Consider the following 22,505-nt stretch of genomic DNA (forward strand, 5'->3'; position numbering starts at 1 on the left):
GAGAGCCTTTCTTCTTGATTAGCTTTGAAGGAAGGAGTTCTCCTATTACCAAACAGTATTAACAGAATTAATTCATTAAATAAAATGGATTTATATGGCCACCCATCGCACAAATACAAGTCTGGGCAGCAGTTAGTTTTCCTTTACTGAACATGTAGATAAGGATTTAAAATTAAAATGCATAAATGCAGTGTTATTTATTTTACCTTTAGCTAGAAGTATTTTCATGGTAGCTAACATCAAGAAATAAACATGTGCTCAACCACTTAGCAAAACCATAAGGGAATAAAAACATAGCAGCTTTTCATGTTTTCTTCTTTCTTGAACTGAAATGTCTCAACAAAACAGAACTAGATGGAACAATTGCTAGTCTTTTAGTGCTGTGACACAAGTCCTGTTCTCAAAGTTCAAGGCTCTCTATGATGCTTGGTATTCTAATGTTCTTCAGCACGTTGGAAAAACAAGGAATAGTTTATCTGGAATTTTTTTTTGAAGAATACAAACTTAATATAGTGAATCAAATATAATCAGATGAACAGAAATCTATGCCTACCTCAGAAGGAAACCTTTGTTAGTCTGTTTATGTGTAGACGTTCCAGCTGCAGAAATCCAAGGTTTTATTTGAGGTTTCACCACATTTTCACTGATTAAAACTTCCTTCTGATTGCTGTTATGATCTGGAGGAATCCATATAAGAAATCAAAGGAAAAAAAGGAAAAAAAATGCTGCTATGGAGAATCTGAAAATTTACCATTGATGTTCATCCTTTTGCCCAATATTCTGTTTCTGTTCTTATTTTGTAAGGGTTCTCTGGGCAAACTGATCCCTTAAGACTACATTGATTTACCTAAATTACTCCATAAGGCTTGCATCCAATCCTCCATTAACCTCTCAGAAGATGCTGCAAGGTAGTATTCTGCTCCATCACTTGTTCTGTAAACCGTATATTGAAGACAGAATTGATTTATTCAATATATTATCTGATATATCTTCACGAGAGAATACACACAGAAACATACCCACCAAAAGATCAATTCTTTTTCTTATAAAAATGTTATTAACATTAGCAGACCAGAAAACAAATACAAATGCTAGTTTTTGTATTCAGCAAAGCCCAAGATATCTTCTCATGCACTGATTTCAGATAAATTCTGTCTTATAATTCATAAATAAAATCGATAACATAGTTCAGACCCGAGACTCTCTCCTTTTCGTTAAATGCAATAATGCTTTAGTGAATTCTAGTCTAGAGAACAGCACTGATAGAGGAATTTATGCTTCAGGATGATTAATAGGGACAGATGACGAACCAAGGAAAGATGTGAACCAAGGAAAGTCCTTTTGCCATTGAATGACAACATTTATAGAGCTGGGATGTGCAATGCTGAGAACTTCTTACTCCTCTGATCTTGACAAGTGCGACATCTTTCACAATGTGTGGGTATTTTTATTTTCACTTTGATTCTTATGGTGCAGATGGCAGCATCCAATTGTACAAAATCATTCTACAGTAAACTAAGTAGTATTTATTTATTTATTTATTTATTTATTTATTTATTTATTTATTTATTTATTTATTTATTTATTTATTTAATTCAATTTATATACCGCCCTTTTCCCGAAGGACTCAGGGCGGTTTACAGGGCAAAATTAAAACAATACAATATAAAAATTAAAATAAAATTAAATCAATAGCCCAAAAATTTAAAATTAGAATTTAAAAACCTTAAAACCCTTCAGTCCAGGCCAGCTAACTCAAAAAGCCAGGTTTTTATGTTTTTAGCTTACCAAAATGAAAGCACTGCATTTTATTTTAACTAACAGAGATGTATTTTACCTTATGGTGAAAGCATATTGTTTCCTGGGATAGTTCGTTAGCCTCTCACACCTGGCTCCAGCTATGCTAAGTGATAAGTCTGGAAATATTTTCTAAGAAAGGGGAAAGACAAGACAAAATAAACGAAGACTTTCTACCCCATCCTTTTGATTCCATATCCTTTAGAACAGTAAAACTGTAAAATTATAGAGATGATTCTCAGATAAAAATGTGTGTAGTGGGAAATAAGCATTTTGGAGGCAGGGCCTGTCCATTATAATCTACCCACATTTGTCATGCACAAATGTGATTTCTGATGCACAAATGCACAAGAGAATGTTTATTCATTGTAAAGAACCTTGTAGTAGGTGAGGCGAGTTTCAGCAATTTTGGTTAGTACTTTAAAGAAAATAACTGAACTGCCTGAAATATGCCATTCTGTGGCCTAAATAGTTTTCTCAAAATGAAACTTTCAAAATTGTTGTTCTAGAAAATATGGCAATGTCACACTTTGCTACATGGTTCCATAAAAATTGCCAAGGACCATGATGACAATCAACCAATCAATCTATAGGTAAAAGTAAAGGTAAAGGTTCCCCCGCACATGCGTGCTAGTCATTTCCAACTCTAGGGGCTGGTGCTCATCTCCGTTTCAAAGCCGAAGAGCCAGCGCTTGTCCGAGGACATCTCCGTGGTCTCGTGGCTGGCATGACTAGACGCCAAAGGCGCACGGAACGCTTTTACCTTCCCAGTGTAGTGGTCCCTATTTTTCTACTTGCATTTTTACGTGCTTTCGAACTGCTAGGTTGGCAGAAGCTGGGACGAGTAACAGGCGCTCACTCTGTTATGCAGCACTTGGGATTCGACCCACCAAACTGCCGACTTTCTGATCGACAAGCTCAGCGTCCTAACCCACTGAGCCACCACATCCCTTAATCAATCTATAGATGTATTTTAAATTTGATCCAGAAATATTTTAATCAAGTATTTTGCTGAGTCAGCAGTTTTGATTTCTGTTAATAGGAATTTCAGTAGATAGTGTTAGAAAACATAGTCATTTATCAAACTGCATATCTTAACTAGCTAAAAGAAAAGGTGGAGGAGGATTTTCAGTGAAACTGCAATGGATATTTAAGATCTAAATGATTATAAAATAAAGTACCTGAATCACTTCCTTCTCATCATTATAGAAGTCAAGTTTATGTCTTTGAAGCTGAACATAAAAAGTGTTCCAGGCTCTTGTCTTTGGCTGAAATAATATAATATAATATAAAATAAAACCAACTATTTTCAAACTGCACAGATCAATCTTGTAATTATTTAGAATTATTCATCCATTAGTAGCTTGCTTCCACTCTGAAATAACTGAAATTAATCTAATATAGGGTGGAGTAACTCTTTCTGTCCTGACGCCACAGTCAATCTTCTGCTGTAATTACAGCTTGCCTCTTTCTCCTTCTGTGTACCTGGGTTCACATATACACAACCATTAGAGTATCCTTGGTGAGGAGTAAAGCTTTATAATTGCCCTGATTACAATGACCCTGCTCCACAATGCTGCTTCTTTACTACTGTTGACAAAATTCTTGACACATCCTCAAGTCAGCACTGACTCCTGATAGTTGTCCTGCCGGTTTTTCCTCGCAAGGTTTTTCCTAAGTGGTTTACCATCGCCTTCTTCCTATGGCTGAGAGGGAGTGACTTGCCCAAAGGCACCCTTTATGCCTAAGGCAAGACCAGAATTCACAATCTTCCAGTTTCTAGCTGTGCCTTAACTACTGTACCAAACTGGCTGTCTTGTTTCCCTGTTTCCCTTAATAATAAGGAAACAGTAATTCAGGAAAAAGTAGGCAGGGCTGTCTGGGACTCCACAGGTGTAAAACTAACTTTGAGGGGTCCCATGTAGACCTTTGAGCCAAGGGAGATCCACCTGAGATGTAATACAGTGTACATAATCAGTTGTTCTTTCTCTTCTTAAACAACACTTTTGGTGGTAGGAAAACTGGATTACATTTTGTAAGCTAAATGTTAATGAACTTTGTAAGAATTTAGTTTTAATATACTGGCTAAATAGTAATATAAGGCAAGGTTATCTGTAAATTGCACTTTCTTTCTTTTATGTGCAGAACAGAAAGAGTAATAGTACTTAGACTTATATACTGTCCCATAATGCTTTATAGCACTCTCAAAGCTGTTCATGGAATCAGCATATTGCCCCCAACAATCTGGGTCCTCAGTTTTACCGACCTTGGAAAAGGATGGAAGGCTGAGTCAACCTTGAGCATGGCAGTGGGCAGAGTTAGCCTGCAATACTGCATTCTAATCACTATGCTACCATGCTTCAAGTAATTCAGCAATACTAAGTTCATGAAGTAGTGTTGTGATTCAGGGTCAGCCTGTGGGTTCGGCAGTTGGGTTGGATGACTCAGAGGAGGAGGAGGAGGGGGTGTTGAAGAGCTTGATGAGAGCCCCCAGCCAGACCCCTCTCATCTGGTCACGACGCAGACCCAGCTGTGTGAGCCTGACAGCGTGGATGAAGATGACCCACAGCTGGCCCTGTTCAAGGATGCCCGACGCAGGAGGCAGTCAATCAGGAGTAAACAGAGGAAGGTAATGGGGCTCCTCGGAAGGAGGCAGAGAGAAGCCACGCCCTGAACTGTATTTAAGGGGGAATGCGTGGGAGGGCTGGTTTGCTGAAGGCAACCGCTTGAATAGTTCCTGTTTCATAGCTCCTGTTTCATGGTTGGTGTCTGTTTTATGTTAATAAATTTGGCAGGCTTTATTCCAGCCTCTTGCCGTTTGTAAAGGGGTTGTCCCTGCCTTTTCTGCAGGGTCGGTAGCAGGCTGGTACAGAACAAGTAGCATTTTGGGATTGCAGCTAACATTACGTATTGTGGTAGAGATACCAAAAGGGCAGGAAACAGGATATGCTAGAATAAATATGAAGGGGGGAAAAGGGAGAGAGAAAATTTCTGAAAGAGAAATGTATGGCAAGAAAAACATCAATCCTTGAATTGTACCTAGTATTCTCCTTCTTTTAGCTTTTTCAGATAAATTCTTATAAAAAGGAAAATTAGTTTAATATAATCTCTGGCTAATTGTGTCCCACCTTAACTTTCTTTTTTTAATCATATTTCATTGGCTTTTAAGTTAATAACCAAAAGAAAGAGAAAAAAAATGACAAAACATGAAGATAAGAGTGATAGAGATACATGGTCAAAGAGAAGCAAAAAAAGCCCATAAAGCACATAAAAGTGCTTTCACAAAAAAGGGAAAGAAATATAACAAAGGAAAAAAAATGATATAGATTTTGAAAATATTTATGCAACCATCTTTTTTTGCATTAATGAGCCCCATGTTTCATTATACTTGTCTGTACAAAGTTTACAAAGTCAAAAAACTATAAGCATAAGCAGATATCTGCGCATAAGTGGCAAGTGCAGTTGGGTCTTCTATCCACTGAATAAATGGAGCCATACATTTATCTTTACAACATATCAATTTGTTAGCCATATTAAGGGCATGAACATCCCATCTTAACTTTTCATCCATATCATGCAGGTATTCTGCTTACATTTACCTGTTTCCTTCTTGAAAGGACCTGGTCTCTCTTTTCTAGAAAACCTGCCATAATGTATTGATCTGCAGAAATCTGAAATGCATAAGAACCTTGCAAGTAATTTAATATGTTATGATGAAAGCTTGAATACAATAATTCATTCATAAATTTCTACAATAACATGATAGAAAAAAAATGCCATGCACACAATCTACAGTTGGGAGGAGATGGAACTAAGAAATAATTTTATTTATGGATTACAAAATCAGTAGATAATTATGTCTCCAGTCTTGGAAATATTAATCTTTATGTATTTGAATCATGAAGACTGAATTACTAAAGCAATCTGACTTACTAGAGGCCTCTGACTGCGCCACTACTCTAACTAATGATTTATAAAGTTTCATTGGATCATCCAACTAATCTAACTATTCTTTTGCTAAAGTCAGACTAATGGTGATAGGTTATATTTTGCCTTACTGATGTTTGGGTGATGTTAGAAGATGCCATAAATCAGAAGAAAGAGAAATGGCAGATTTGTAGCATTAGAAACTGTACGTTTAAAGAAGAAGTGTGCTTTATGTTATGAAAAGTAGATGACAGTTGTTGTCTTTTGCTATCACACACTGTAATGACAAGTTGATTTTGGTCTCATTCATTCTGATCTTTAGAGTTTGTGCATATATGCGTATCTTTGTCTCTCTGCTGCATGCTTGCACATGTGTATAAATATGCTGTTCAGCATTGGATTTGAATGCAAAAAAACTTTCAGAGCCTCAAGCAACATCTATAATTCCTTAAAGGAGCTACACCTCTTCTGAAGAAAAAGATGTTTTTAGTTTGAGAAGTTGCACCTAGATGCTATATACATGTCTCTGTGCACACTTTTGTATCGATATGATTGATCCTAATAAACAACGTTGCTTAAGAATGAGGATTTTAGAATGTTTCTGATGGATCTTTGAGGATTACTGTTTTATATGCAATTTGGAAAATGTCTAATTTATTCTTGGGGTAGCAATTTTCTTTAATATTCAGCAAATATAAAATTACTATGAGCAATTTCAGACAACTAGCCATTTTGCAACCAGGACATCCCAGGTTATTAGTTTCCCTTGACCCATTTCATTTCCCACTGAAAAATGAATTCCCCACGACCACTACAAAGTAAAATACAGTAAATTGAATGCATCTGATCTATCATGTTTGTCTTCTTCTTGGCATGACTTTTTATTCTGTCCTGATATTTTATCATTAAACTGGTAGATGGATAGTAGGGCAAATCAGATGTACTGACAATAGGTGCACAGACTGCCTTAGGCCAGTCACAGCCAATGACGCTACTTTTGCAGTATTAATCAGTGATGCCAAGAAAGTTCTCCTTATGTGAGAAAATCTCATGCAGCCACAAAAAAAATGGTACCAAGCACAAAAGGACAAAGAAACAATCTATTTTGTGAGTGGATGGGAACCTATGACTGGTAATGGCCCATGATTCCTCTTTCCTGGAAAACGCAAAGAATAAAAGTAAACTATTTTGTCTAAGATTTGAACCAAATATAAATAAATACTGGGTTTTGAATATTGAGAGATCAATCATTATCTGTGCAGTCCTAGATGAACTTAAAACTTGCAGTTCTAAGAACTAGGAATTCTAGAATGATGTTACCTTGTGGAAAGTTAACTAGTTTATTTCAGGTTAAGTCTCTTTCTCTTCTCTTTATATGAAACAACATTTTTATGGCAATGACTAACATTTTCATTATCCCTTAACCAATTTTTGATGGCTGAAGGCTATACATGGTACCAAATTATATAACTGAGGAGTTAAGATCAGAATTTTTGCCTTGGGATTTTTTCCCTTCAATTTCAGGGTGGGTAGGGATACACAGATATCCATGTATGGTACCTGGTTTTTTTAAAGAGTTTTTCTGCTGAAAATTGGCAGGAAATTCTGTTTCATTAGTAGACTGCAGCTGAAGTTTGGTGATACAATCTTGGAGGACAATGACCCATAAAAATGAAATATGAGATTGCAAAAGATTGCTCACAATTGGCAGTACGTTTGGCTGTTCTGTAGAAAGGCATCACCTGATTATGGAATGTTTCTTTTGAATCAGCATGATTATTTTATATAAAAATAAGTAATGAAGTCAATGTTCAGTCAACAAAAGGGTAACACAAAAGGGAATAACTTACTTGGGAAGCAGTTTCTGATCCTTCTGGTGCTAATTCTGAGTGCAGAAAACTTTGGCAATCATCAGGGGATCCTTGACCATCCAGAATTTTCGTTTCAATAGTTTCTAACTCAGAGCTAGAAGTTTTGCAACTGTTTTTCACATCTGACAGATTAAAATCACTAGTGTGTGACTCCAAAAACTCAACATCAGATTGCTGGATATTCATGTCTGAGGTCAATGAAGCACATAAAGAATTGTCCATTTCTGGCATGGGATTTTCTAAGCCAAGCACTCTTGGTTCAGGAGAATCATTTATCAAGATCAGGTCTTCTTCAGAACTGATTTGGGGCAAACTCTCTTTGGAGTTTTGGGTAGGAGAGACACTGAGGGGTTTTCTTAAGTTGGAAATTGAGGACCTAAGTGGTAATTGTTGAGTTTTCTTTGGCTCAAGCATTGTGGTTCTTCTATCTGAATGTCGCCTTCTTAGTGAGGGGACTTTGATCAATTTTGTCATTTGCTCATTTTCTTCTATCGTCATTTGTCTCAGTAGCTTCAATTCTCTCTGAAAGAAATCATTTGGAATAAGTGGAAGGACACAGGAAAGACTGCTCCTGCTTTCTACTGAAACTCTATCATTAGTACATGAAATTTGCAAGCTTCCTGCCACTTGATCAATTGATATTTAAAGTTCTGCACATAGAGTTATTCATCCCTTGAACACATATGCATATGAATATGGAAGAGTTCATCCCTGTATGTAAGTTTTTTTACAAATGTCTCGCTGGCTTCCAGTTTGCCGTGCGGCCACCATGGATGCCTGGGAGACGAACTCCATCTCCCCAGTCCAGTTTTGGATCACTGAGGGACCCTGAAAAGGGTCAAAGGTCGCCCCGTAGAGGCGACCAGCAAGGAGGGGCTATCGCTGGATTTCGGGAGAGTGGCAACTCTCCTCCTAGAGCCAGCAAATCCCTCCAAACCGGTGGACGAAAGGCCAACCATAGAGATATGGTCCGCCACAAGGCTGCAGACAGCTGAAGTCACAGCTACCATCTGGCACTTGTAAAGCAGCATGGAAGAGACTGGGTGAGATCTAACCCTCTTGTATCCTAATCACTTATTTACCTGCATAAGCTGCTAAAGTATTTCCCCCCCTGTGGTAAGGGAAGGGGGATTTTAACCCAACCTCCAGAAACAGTGGCGATCAATTTATCCCATGGGGAGTTTTAAAACATTGAAAAAAATACTAGGATTCTAACTGGAATTTTGTTTCCTAACATTGGTGGATTATAAGATTTTTAACTTTATATTCTTTATTGTTCTCCGATTTTTATGCCTATTTTTACTGAAGATTTGGTTTTTTTTCCTTTAAAAGAGAAGAAAAAACCTGAAAAGATCAAAAGAGCACTGGGGTGACATCTGCTGGCTGAATTCGAGATTCTAACTTGTTATTGTCTAAGAGGGACTTGTTGACAGCTTAGAAAAGAGATAAGATATATTCAACCCTGAAACACCAGCTGGAAGAAAATCAGCTCTGTTTTTTCACTTAGTGGACTTTCTGACTGTAAGCTTTCAGTTTTAATATACTGCAATGGAAGAAAAACAGGAATGGACCCTACCTACAGAGGAAGAACAGCAACCAACTTTTTCTATCTTAAAAGCGATTATCGAAAATTCTTACCACAACTAAAGATGAATTAAGAAATGGCAGGAAGAAACAAGAAAGCAGTATGGACATCCAAACTCAAACTATGATTTCAACTAAAGAATCATCCATACAGAATTCTACAGAAAAAGTGGAACAATTAAATGCTACGACTAAAGATTCAACTATTCAGCAAATACAGATAATGGAAAATACAGAAAAGAAATTGATAATAGAGAAAAAGGAAAGGACCTTTCTTATAAACCAGAAGGAATTTGAAGATTCAAAATAAAAACAGATGAAAGAGAAGATAAATACTTTGAGACAACCATGTCCAGATGGAAAAACCTAGGAAACGACCTGCTAGATCAGCTAGTCTTCTTTAAAAAATGGCAAGTGGATGGTCCTATCAATGCCAAACAATAGATACAACAACACAAGGAGATCTGCTTGATGACTTAAAAGCAAAGATAAGGAAGATGATTTGGCAAAGAAAAAAAGCCAGAATAAGACTGAAAAGAAATAGGGTTTTGATTTACACATGAGATCTAAAATAGAATATATACAAGTAGATAAAACATGTATTCTGAACATAGAATATTGTAATGGTGTGAGATAAAGAAAAGTTTGATTATGTAAAACTCAGAAGTATAAATATTAAAATAAGAATTTTATATTGTTTTATTAATTTGTCAAGGTAGATGATAAGAACCTATATATTAGTTGTATATCTTAAATATTAGATTTTGTGAGGAATGGAGATAAAGGAATTGTGGACAATTAAAAATCTGGAAAAAAATAAATATTAAATGTTAAATTTAAATAACAAGGGAAAATTAAAACTGGGAAAGGCTTATTAGATCACTGAGGGGTTAAATGTCTGAATATTAAAAACAATTAAGATTTGAATATAAGATATTGCGATGAAATAAGTGTGGAAATATAAAGTAATCTTGGCTATTAAACTGGAGATTTTAAGAATCCTGAGATGTACTAGAAAATAAGAATATCATCTGTATTATTAATGGGTTGATTAGATGGCGAGAAGTCTGTATAGATAAGTGTATTCAGAACTACAAATTGTGGGGGAATTGTAATAGAAATTGGAGTCATTTGGAACTTGGAAATGATGAAGAATAAACGTTAATTTTAAAATACTTAATGGAAAACCAAAATTAAGAAAAACTATTAGGTCATTGATTGTCTAAAAGATGAAATGTTAAATTAAGATACACATGAATTAAAGATTATTGATGAATATTAGAAAGCTGTTTGCTGTATGATCGATAGAATTGGAGCTGTGTTGGCTTGAATATGAGACAGTGTAAACAAAGGGGGAAGGAGAGGGAATTGGTTGTTGTAATGTTTTGAGATTTGTATTGATGACACTTAAATGTGATGGAATTGTTGCGCTCAGCTGCCATGTTGCTTTTCAAATATGTTAATTGTAATATTGGAAAAATAATAAAAAATATTTTTAAAAAAGTTTGTTACAAATGTCTCACATAGTTTCTATACCACTGGGAAATCCACAATGGAGTCCGGTTGCTGAATTTTCATTCCTGTCCTCCTTCCCATTTTGAAAGAAAACATGCAATTCCGTAGCAGCTCCATTGATTCACTATTTATTCTCACTACTACTACTACTACTACTACTACTACTACTACTACTACTACTACTACTACTACTTCTACTACTTCTACTACTTCTATACTACTACCACCACTATTTTGTCTCTATTGCCATTTCTTTGGCTGTAATGTACACCAATAGTCACTGGCAATTTTCACTGACACTTTCAGATTGACTTACGCAAAATGAAACAAAGAGTCAAGAATAGTGGGTAAAAGAAATTAAAGATATGAAATAAGAGAAAAAGAAATCTAATTAAACAACTGTTTATATGAACCCTGTTTACTATCTTTGGGTCCTTGCAAACCATCCTTGCTTCCACTACAACCAGGCAGTGAATCATATGTTGTCTTTTATTTTTACTCATTTGTCTCTAACTCATTTGTCTCATCTTTTTCCCCGCAAACATGACATTCTCAATCTTCCCCTTCCTCTTGCTCTTTTCTCAGTTATTTATTTTGCAATTTGATCTTCATTCATTCTTTCTGTATTAGCAATTTCATGCTCATCACTCTCCTTTGTATTTAATCTATGCTCACTTATTATACATTGATTATCTATGTCTTCTTTTCCTACTCACATCCCTTAAGTAATCCTTTGCCATTGCACTGAGCTTATTTTTATATTTTTCCTGATTTCAATTATATATAGCAATGTAGGCAGAAAAACAGTCTTGTTTGCCTCTTTTGTCAAATACTCATTCCTAACAGACTACATATTACTGGCCAAATATTGAGAAGTAGAAGTCATGGAGGCTACAGGGAGAATAAGATTAACCACACTAGAGTACTCTACTACTTTGGAAAAAAAAAGCAATTTAAAAACAAACCCAAAGAAATGTAAAGCATTCTCAGAATGATATAGAAAAACATCCATCTTTTGCAGAGGAAGAAAACTTTTGGAAAATTGACAAAGAGATTTTGGTGCTTTTGCAGATGATCTTCCATGGTAGCTATTTCACAGAAGGAGAAAAGATCAGTAAGAATTTTGAAAATTGGGACTTAAGGGAAGAAAAGATCAGAGTGAGACAAGGTCAATCCATTCCTTAACTGCCATTGTCTTAAACTGTCCCCCCCTGCCCCCCCACCAGCAAGATCACCTCTATGGTACAATAGATCTCTTCATATATCCATCAAAAGTAGCACTTCCGGCTCTGCCTCTGATAGCTGCATGTCAGCCATAATCTGCAAAGAATAGTCTTCAGAGCCTGAAAGTCTACTTACACAGTTATCTCCTTATAGATATCCACTGGAAATGAGAAGGGTGAATAATGTAGTGCTCTGTTATTTTCTTACTGCTCTATGAAGAGCAAAGTGCACATGTGCAAGACAACTGAGGGAAAAAAAAACAACTAAAGATGGTCTTCCAACATTCCTGTATTTTAAATCTCTGTGGTTAGAAGGCTGCTCTTTTCTTTTTTTTAAAAAAACAACTATTGGGCTATTGTTGCACTTAGTAATCCATACGTAACCATAAGAAGGCCAAGCATAATATAAAAAACAGGTTTGCATGAATTGCCACCTTATTATTAAGCTCAAGTAAAAAACCATATGGGTTTGGGAAAGATGATGAAATGTATTTATATACGGTCTGTCCCCCACATGTCTTCCTTGGGTTTAACACAGTACCTTTGTCTTTCTATTCAACTGTGCAAACTTCTCTTCTTGGGCTTCTAGCATTTTTTCAAAATCTTGATGCTTCTTCAACAGATGTTTAACATCAGAGACAGAATTCTAGGGAATGAAGTCAATAAATACAATTATTTAATACAGAAAGGCCATTGGAGAGAGAAAAAGAGAAAAGAACAGAGTAAGGAGAGAGAAACATCCAAGTTGGTTGTGAGGAATGGCTATGAAGCTTTCCAGGTAATGAAGCACAGATGACTTCTTCCATTTCTTCATTAACAAGGTTATATTTTGAATATGAGTGTTGGAAGGCAACAAGATTTGTGCCTTTACTTGCTATATATGACAAGAACATTCAATTTTTAAGGAATTTTGTTTACGGGAAGGGTGGGCTAGCAATAGTTATTGGCTCAGCAGCACGCAGTGATTGCAGCAATTTCACTAGAAATTCCCACCCAGCTGGCATTGATATTAGTGGGAGTTTTTCTCTATCATGATGGCAACATTGCTACATACCTAGAAAGTCAGTTTTGCTGTCACTGGGGTTGGGGAAGGAATTCTTTCAGTATTATACAATTAAGCCATAAGCCTGTGTCTCATGGGTCTGCTTTCAAGAAGACTCATTGGATGGATTTGAGCTGTTCATTGTGCCTCAGCACTAATCTTACAGAGTTGTTGAGGGCAAAATGAAGGGAGCTTACTGGCATTCCTGAAGGAAAGGCAGGCTATAAATCAGACACAAATTCCTCTACCCTTTGGCAGAATGCAGCTGGGAAAAATACAAAGTGATGGAAAGAAGTTTAATAGAAACCAGTCATAGCATCCTTATTTCTAGCAACAAGAGAAATTCAAAAGAAATTTCCCAGTGCTCTGGGGAAAAGCTAAAAAATAAAAGTAGGTAATCAAAATGTTTCAGAAGTGATACAGTTGTTTTGAGCTAGGTTTGACTTTGGCATTTTGCACTATGTTATGCTTACTTACCCCATAATTTGAATCTGAAAGAAAACTCTCCTTAGCTGTCAACCAGGTTTCAGCAAAGTCCAGCTCCCTTTTTAATAGCTGAATCTCCCAGTTTTCCTCATACAAATCCTTCTTCATGTCCCAGATTTCCCTCACTTTTTGCATTAGCTCCAATAATTCAGAGAGTTTCTCTTCGATCTAGAGAAACAAATTCCCAAATTTAAATTGAAGGAGGGGAACAAAAATTGATCATTTCATTTCTCATTTATTACATAAGCTGAATTTGTGGAATCTTCCCAGGAAACCATTTGAGCTGTTTTGTTTTGGGGAATTCAATCCTAAATTATGAAATGGTCTTTCCCCCCCCCCCTGAAATAAGGTTTACCTCTCAAAAGAATTTCAAAGTGATGTACAATAGCCACTAAATGCCAACAACCAATAAGCAACAAACAGCATAGTTAGCCATAGCCTTTAATCACATCTTTTAAGTAACTGAGAGAATAACAACAAATAAATTTAGTAACATATGGATAGGAGAACAACAGGTTTCAATTGAACCCTGACAAAACTGAGTAGCTCTGGTTTTGGGGCCTTCTGGATAAGATCTTCACGATCTGGCCCAGACAAACTGTGTGCAATTTGGGTGTCCTTCTAGACTTATGATTCCTGCTTGAGGAGCAGGTGGCAGTCATGGATAGGAGGACCTTTGCATAACTTTGAGTTGTACACCAGTTGCACATTTTCCTGAACTACAAAGAAAGTTTTTCATGCCCTGTTTACCTGTAGAATGGGTTAGTTAGTATAACATGGCCTACATGAAGTTGTTCCTGAAGAATAACTGGAAGTTTCAGCTGATGCAAAATGCAGCTGCTTTTACTTTTTCTGCCATGGCAGAAAGAAAGAAGATGGACAAAGAGAAGTGTGAACATACGGTTTGGCTTTAAATTCCAAAAAATGAGGCAGATCAATTGTACAATATAATCTTTGTCTGGAAGTCCTACAGATCCAAGATACTGAAGCAAGCTGAATATTTTGAGGACTTGACCAATTTGTTTTGGAGGTTACAATAACTATTAATTTTTTTATCCTGAGAAATGCAAATAGAATGGTTTCCCAAAAATGCCCAGAAAAATTCATATTTAGTAATAAGATTTTTAAACAATTTTTACCCCCTGGCTCATTTTTATAATTCGTACACAGCTAAGTATTGTTATAAAAGTCATTATGAAGTTATTAAGATATGGCCATAGGGAACTTTTAAACAAATACTGTTCTCTTCTTCCTTCTTTTTAATACACTCTGAAGGATCACATTTTGTGTTTAGATCTGGAGACCTTGAGTCTGACTGGGTTGTCTCATATCAAATTACCATCTTATTCTCTCTCTACCCTGTTTGTGCTTTTTTTACATCACAAGATCAACTAATTTATTTTGAAACTTTAGCTAGATGCCTTATGTCATCCTTATTTTAATCCTCTCAAACACTCTGAAAAGAGGGTTTTTTCCTGCCATTTCTTAATTCATCTTCAGTTGTTATAAGAATTTGGATAATCGCTTTTAAGATAGAAAGAGTTGGTTGCTGTTCTTCCTCTGTAGGAAGGGTCCATTCCTGTTTTTCTTCGATTGCAGTATATTAAAACTGAAAGCTTACAGTGACTCTTGCAGTTGAAAATAAAATTAAACTGGAATTTCCTGAATCATTTATATATCCATATCACAAATGCAAGTGTAATAATTAGGTGATGTTTGTTGAAGTCAATTTAGAAGCAAGATTCAGAGTAATTTTTAAAGAAGTGAAACAAGTTAAATTAACCACCTCAGCATTTCCCAACTTGGCATCCTTTTGATGTATTGGAACTACAATTTCCAGGTAATATTTTTGGAATTGCACTCTCAACAGATTTGAACAATGTCAGATTAGGGAAGGCTGGCTTTACCATTTAAATTAATTTTCCTTGTAGGAAAAGAAAATCATGCATGCATATCTGCAAGAATCATTGCTCATGATGTATAGAACTAAGATACTGTCAATGCTGCAAACATTGACATGTTTTTGCACTGACAATATAAGAGGCAGCCTTTTGCTTTAACTGTTTGTCTTTGAATCACTAAAGCGCGGGAGGAATTCAACCCGGATGTTTTGAGAAGATAAGGGATAGCGCGCTTCAGAAGGGAAGTGAAACTTCCTGTGTTAAACTAATTGGTGAATGTGATTTATGACATGTAATTAAGGGAGGGAATTCTGTATGATATGATGTGTTAAGGGGAGGAGAATTCAGATTCTGGCATCCTTTCATGAGTGCCGATGCTTCATTCTCATTATTATAGACTTTTTAGAATAAACAATCATGCAATGTTCTTCAATCTGTCTCATTAGTCGGAACCATGACATATACATTGTAGTATAAGTTAAACCCAATTATAACAATTGCTTAATATTCTAATTTGTTGAACTGTTTCCCATAATTTTCCAATTTAAATGAACTGGGAATCTTATCAGGCAGACAGAGCTGCATTTGCGTCAAAAAACTAAGTCATATTTCAGTTTATAAAGGATACTGTAAACATTGGCATATAGTTTCTGAATGTTTGGCATAAGGGAAGTATGAAACCTGTTTTTTGCTGACTTTTGGTGATGGGGCATACAGTTTATCAGTTTTCAAGGGAAGTTATGAGGTCCTCAGTTTTAAATTTTTAAAAAGCTTTTAGCTTTTTCCCCCCTTCAGATTGCACTGTAAAAAAAGTTATAGAAGCAAGGCCCAAATATTTTGAAGTCTATTTGAAAGAATAGATAGTCTCTCTCCTGACAAACCCTATAAGAAAATGAGAGAATACCAGCTTCAGAAAGTGAGGCAACCACAAACTTTTTAGTAAATGTAAATGTTTAGAATCTGCTCAGGAAACAAACCCAGAGTAAAAGGGATTGAAAAGTTATTTTTTCAAAAAGATATGTTGCCATTAACATACACGCTAATGCTTATTCTTGCCTAGCACATTCTAAAAGGAGCTTTGATATCTCACTGACTACTATCCTACTCCAGTAGTTTCATCTGGGTTAGCAAAAATCTTGATGTCCTGCTCCTAATTTTTTCTTGCTCTTAGGTCACAGTTACTTTCTGAACCCAGCTGGGAAGGTTGGCATGTTTGTAAATTAAGTGTAGAAACCAAACATGCAAACTCTTCTGCTTTGATAAAAGAAGAATCCTAGATTTGATCACGAGTTTGGTCTTGTCTTAGCTCCTTTTCCTATGGCCCTCCCCTTGTGTAGGTAGTAATAATATTTTATGCTATCCTATTTACTGATGCAAACACAATTTGGTTGCAGGAAGGCAGTTCATAGTTCACTCAGTCAACTGCTTTAATGCCAGTAAATGAATCCATTGATTCAATTCATTTAAAGTACATTCTTTTGTAGTTCTAGGTATCTCACAACAATGGTGAAAATGCAGAAATATAAAATAATAAGAAGCAAACAGATTAACCATGTTATGTGTATAGCTATACTTGCTATTTCAATGTATTGCTTTCTTTAATCAGTAGCTTACCTCCATGCACATAAAATGCCCTTCCTTCACCAGATTATTTCCAATTTGCTCCAAATCTTCATATTTCAACCACTGTTTGTCTATGTCAAGCTTGTATTCCTTGTGGCGTTTAATAAGCAATTCAGCTCCCAGAAGATCATTTGCTACCTCCTCTGAAACAATCAGGGAATGCATCTTTCTTGCCCAGGCTCTGCCAAAATTCCAGAGAATAAAAAGTGGGATTATTATTATAGGAGATACATTGGGCACATAGCAAGTAAATATTTCATATATATCTCAAAATGTTAAATACAGTTTCCACTGTCTTATATTCAAAAGCATTGAATATAGATATACAGTAAGTATGGAACTGGTATACATGTATCCAAAAGTTTTTAAAATTCTCTGTATCAAGATTTCATCTGCACCTTCCCCCCTGCCTTTAATATTATGAAAGGAAACTCTATTAGGCTAATTCATACATACGTCAACTCTCTACAGTCATTGAAGTAGATTTGGACTTGTTCAGCCTGCTGCAATTTCAGCTTTCTTTCCACACACTTCTTGTCTAGTTGTTCCCAGCACTCATCAACCTCAGAAAGTCTGTTCATCATGTTCTCCCTGGGCAGAGGGTAGAGGCAGCCCAGGCGCCAGGCCTCTCCTCTAACTCTTTCCAACTCTTTTGCGATGGCCGCTAGTTCCCTCTGAAATACACAAAGGAAAACGAACTAGCTTGGAATATTCAAGGCACATTTTTTGCTTCTTTCCCATAGGGCTTCATGTCTTTTTATTAGATAAGAGTGAGATGGATCTGAATCACCTTTCCTTCCCTGTCATTAATACAATTTCAAACAATGTGAAGAAGGAAACAATGAGCAAAAGAGGAAGTCAGAAAGAGAGAGAGAGAACAGTGAAAGAACCCATGTGAGATGGCACCCATGGATAGCCTAATAGAGAGGAAGGGGCATCTGGGTAATGTAAAAGTTCTATTGTAAGCTCGGTCAATACTTACCTATTCCCCTACTTACATTAGGAAAGCAAATGATAGATAATTTTCCTGCCACAGGAAATCTATCAATCGATTTCTTTAACTTGTCCCAAAATAAACTTTTTAGGATGAAAGAGAGAATCGGTCAGGGCAAAGCAATCTGCCCACTCAGGGACTTGAAGAAAGTGCATTGATTTAGCAGAAAAGAGTAGTCCTAACTCTCTGATATTTTGATTTTAATATACATTTACACTCTGTTTTACTTCATTTTTATTATATTGTTTACTATCGTTACTCTTTTACTCTTGTTCTATTTTAGAATGATTTTATAGTTTTCTTAAAAAGTAAAATATCTCTCACAAGCAGCAATATGAAATACAATAAATAAAAAAATAAATGGTTGAACTAACCCTGAGTAGATTGCTATAGTAAGAGAGTAGTAAGAGAGTAGCCAATCGCTTTAAGGCTGTGAACAATAATCCCATTATTGGAAATTCTGAAGATTGAAATGTCAGATTTTTTTATTATATCTATGAAGTCTGTTTTTTCAAAGTGACCGTTTCTACTTACCTCCACTCCTTCATGCTGGCTAAGGAGGGTCTGAACTCCAAGTAGATCATAACCATAATCATCTCTGGTCACAACAGCCTCTTTCTCCTGCATCCAACCTTTTAGGTCATCCACATCACGATCATATTGATGAACTTGATGAGCTGCCCTGAGATTCTGATGAAGGGAAAAATGTTTCAGTAAGACTCGTCCCTAACAAACCAGTTTAAAAATGCTCATGAGGTAAGGCAGATGCAAGTGAGGGATACTGGCTCACACTGCTATAGTATCATACTTTTGTGTATTATAAATTATGTTCTAAATATGTGATGATTTTAAGTTCCATGTGCTTCATTATTTAAGGAAAATGCTGTGGTTGTTTGACACAATCATTACCAGTCAACAAATCTTATTCTAATGGTACAAGATCACACAGAGGTAAGTCTTGCTTCTATCAAGCACTATGCGCAGTATCAATGGTACTCGTAACAGCATTATATGTTCAAGTACAGTAAAATCACACCATACTTTTCGCCTTGTTTTCCTGTATTCAGGGGATTCAATTTACACGGATCAGCTTGCCCATAATTTTTGATTATATATAGTAACTCATAAAGTAATCAACATTTTAAAATCATGATAACACTGCCTTAATGCAAATGGAGTATTTTGTGGGCATCAGAGGCTACATTTCAACAAGTTTGGTTTTGGAAAGGATAGAGCATTAATCTGTTAATTGGAGAGTCAGGACTAAACTTTTTCATATTCGGAGGTTTTGGGGAGATACGAAGATCAAAAAGATATATACAGCCTATCAAAAACTCAACATTTTTACTTAATTGTATAATAGGGAAGCTCAGAACCATTCAGCCAATCTTGAGTGATCCATTTTTTTTAAAAAAAAACTACAACAAAGGACTGGGGTGGTGTGTGACATATAACCCATACATTGCTCATTCATGTCCTAAGAAACCTATCTGGATACCAGGAAGCTTACCTCTGCTCTTGTTTGGACAGCTTGCTGCAATCTCTCCCATCTGTCATGAATATCCTGGGTCTTCTTCTGGATGTGACTTATTTGGTTGTAACACACAGTTCTAAGATGAGATGCTAGATTGTTTATCAGGAGAACTTTGTTATGGCCTAGGGATTCTACCTCTTTCATAAAATCTTCAAATTTTTTCTCTAGCACCTATAGCATCAACAAAGAAGTAGCAGTCAGAGTTATTCAAAATCTTCCTCCTATTTCTTGATATTAGTCTTGAGATAATATAAAAAGTTATGAATAGGGCTTGGAAAGTCACTCAGCATTTTTTAAAAAGCGTATGTTTAACAACTAATAATAATAAGCATATGTGAACCACTGCTGTCTCTAGTCAATCTCATGTAACTTTTAATAATCAAGGAACCTCAGGAACTATAGAATATAAAATATAATATATAGTTGAGGTATTCCAAGGACTACATTTGCTTTACCTCCACATTCTCCAAATCCTGACCATAGTTATCTGATTCAGCCATAGTCTGTTTGCTCAATAGCCAAGCATCCACCAGTTGGGTTTCCCTTTCAAAGTGATGCAGTTGAGATTGTTCCTGCAAAGCTTTTATTTGTTTCTCTGCTCTATCCTGGAGAGACAGGTATTGTTCTAAAACAGACTGGAGTTTGGGCAGGGTAGCTGAACTATAAAGAGAGATAGACACAGAAACAGACAGAAATAGAGAAGAGAGTTTAGAAAATAACATCACTCATTTATATCACTATCCATGTTCCCAGCAATTTTCATATACAGCTCTTGTCTAACTCAAATTAAAAATTTATATTTATTACCTATTGTCTGTCTTTCTAATATTAGTAATGGTCTGAAATGTGAAAACACACACACACACACACACACACACACACACACACACACGATAGAAAGGGACGTGGTGGCTCAGTGGGTTAGGATGCTGAGCTTGTAGATCAGAAGGTCGGCAGTTTGGCAGGTCGAATCTCGAGTGCCGCGTAACAGAGTGAGCGCCTGTTACTCGTCCCAGCTTCTGCCAACCTAGCAGTTCGAAAGCACATAAAAATGCAAGTAGAAAAATAGGGATCACTACGGTGGGAAGGTAACAGTGTTCTGTGCGCCTTTGGCATCTAGTCATGCCGGCCACATGACCACGGAGACATCCTTGGACAAGCGCTGGCTCTTTGGCTTTGAAACGGAGATAAGCACCGGCCCCTAGAGTTGGAAACGACTAGCACACATGTGCAGGGGAACCTTTTATATATATGATGTGGATGAATATTATTTCATTCCAGAGCAACCCATTGTTTGCAAAATTAGTACAGTGTATTCAGGGCCTTTATAAATTCCAGATGAAATACCAGGCATGCTTAAATTTGAGCAGGATGACCACTTTTTTAATACCCTAATGGCATTCTATTCATAGAGAAAAGGACCTTTATCTTGGCTTTTCTCCCTAGCCTCAGGATAAGATGAGGTAACTGCATACAGAAAGCTTGACTTGGTACCAGGTTTTTGTTTTTAATATGCTTGGTTTTTATAACTTTAATATGGCTTTTATGTTGCTTTGGTTTTTGATTGCAAGCTTCCCAGGGTTTGTTAAAGATGGGCAGTGACATAAATATTTTAAGTAAATAACTAGTTAAGTTAACATATTCAGGATAAATCAGAAGGGATATTTGTAATTCCTACCTAAGGTTCGATATGTAGAATTTCAAGTTTTGATTATCAAAGGTAAGATTATAGAAGAGCATGGAGTTTTCATACAGAAGACAATTGGACTTAAATAATAACATGGATTCTGAACAAAGAAATTATCAGTCAAGAAGACTGAATGCATAATAAAGCTTTTTCTTTTGTTATGGTTGTTTCTGTCATTTTGCTGAGTCTGCAAGTATCAGAAATATTGTATGAATTATGCTGGCATTTAACACCAGATAAGTTATCTAGAACAGGCATGTCAAATTCACGATGTCATGTGATGCGTGATGTATCATGACTTTTCCCCCATAGCTGTCAATGGGGTGGGTGTAGTTTCAATGTGAGGCATCCGGCCTGCAGGCTGGCAGTTTGACATGCCTGATCTAGAATGTATAAAGGTATTTCAAATGAATGTTGGAAATGTAAATGTAAAGAAGGGACTTTTTATAATTTATGGTGGATATGTGATAAGCAAAGAAATATTGGAGTAGGATTCATATATTAATGCAGAAAATTCTTAAAGTGAACATAAAAGATTAAACCAGAAACTTTCCTTCTGAGTCTAATGGAAAGAGAACTGAAAAAAAACCTTGGAACATTGATTTTTTATATGGTGGCAGCAGCAAGATTGCTCTATGCACAAAAGTGGAAGGATGCCTTGATTCCTATCATGTATGGTAGATGGAATTAGCAGAGATGGCCAAATTGATTGTCCTGATAAAAGAAAAGAACATAAGTACTTTTGTTTCTAGTTGGAAACCACTTCTGGACTTTGTGCTTGAGGTGGAAGAAAATGATATCATGATTTTGGGTTTTACCGATTAGACTGACTGGCTGATACAGAAATGGCTAGGGCATACTACTATAGAAATATAAAAAGTTGAGGGACTTCCAGTTTGAGGTTGTAGTGACATGGATGCAGGAAGGCAGGGCTCTGCTTTCTGCGCCTGATTTCGCCCTGCTGGGGGCCCTAAAAGGTCCTAAAATCGCCCCAGAGAGGCAATGAAGAAAGAGGGGTGCCTCGTTGATCATGGAGAGATGGTGGTCAATCCGTTTGATCTGAGGAAAGCTCTCCGAACTGGCAGGGGAAGGACTGGCTGTATTCCTGTGGCCAGCCTCTAGCTACTGACAACTGAAGAAAGAATCACTAATTATTTATTATTTATTTATTTATTTATTTATTTGGTTTATATACCGCCCTACTCCCAAAGGACTTAGGGTGGTTTACAAGGCAAAATTTAAAAACAATACAATATAAAATTAAAATTAAATTAAATTAAGTCTAGCCGCAAAAATTAAAATCACAATTTAAAAACATTAA

General features: G+C 36.2%; 1 protein-coding gene across 1 annotated transcript in view; it reads right to left on the bottom strand.

The window, feature by feature from the left end:
* Nucleotides 1-549: 549 nt before the first annotated feature.
* SPTBN5 (spectrin beta, non-erythrocytic 5) overlaps nt 550-22,505 on the bottom strand; it is a gene marked incomplete at both ends in the record, with an annotated part of 112,122 nt that continues 90,166 nt past the window's right edge. The window contains 12 exons of the mRNA XM_081325484.1: nt 550-677; nt 848-933; nt 1,838-1,929; nt 2,979-3,065; nt 7,575-8,117; nt 12,459-12,563; nt 13,437-13,613; nt 16,961-17,150; nt 17,426-17,643; nt 18,498-18,653; nt 19,474-19,668; nt 19,953-20,157. Of these exons, the coding sequence (XP_081181610.1) occupies nt 550-677; nt 848-933; nt 1,838-1,929; nt 2,979-3,065; nt 7,575-8,117; nt 12,459-12,563; nt 13,437-13,613; nt 16,961-17,150; nt 17,426-17,643; nt 18,498-18,653; nt 19,474-19,668; nt 19,953-20,157 (2,182 nt within the window). The remainder of the gene's footprint in view (nt 678-847; nt 934-1,837; nt 1,930-2,978; nt 3,066-7,574; nt 8,118-12,458; nt 12,564-13,436; nt 13,614-16,960; nt 17,151-17,425; nt 17,644-18,497; nt 18,654-19,473; nt 19,669-19,952; nt 20,158-22,505) is intronic.

The sequence above is a fragment of the Vipera berus genome (genome assembly GCF_964194415.1).
Source record: "Vipera berus genome assembly, chromosome: 1".
In the NCBI taxonomy this organism is placed as follows: domain Eukaryota; kingdom Metazoa; phylum Chordata; class Lepidosauria; order Squamata; family Viperidae; genus Vipera; species Vipera berus.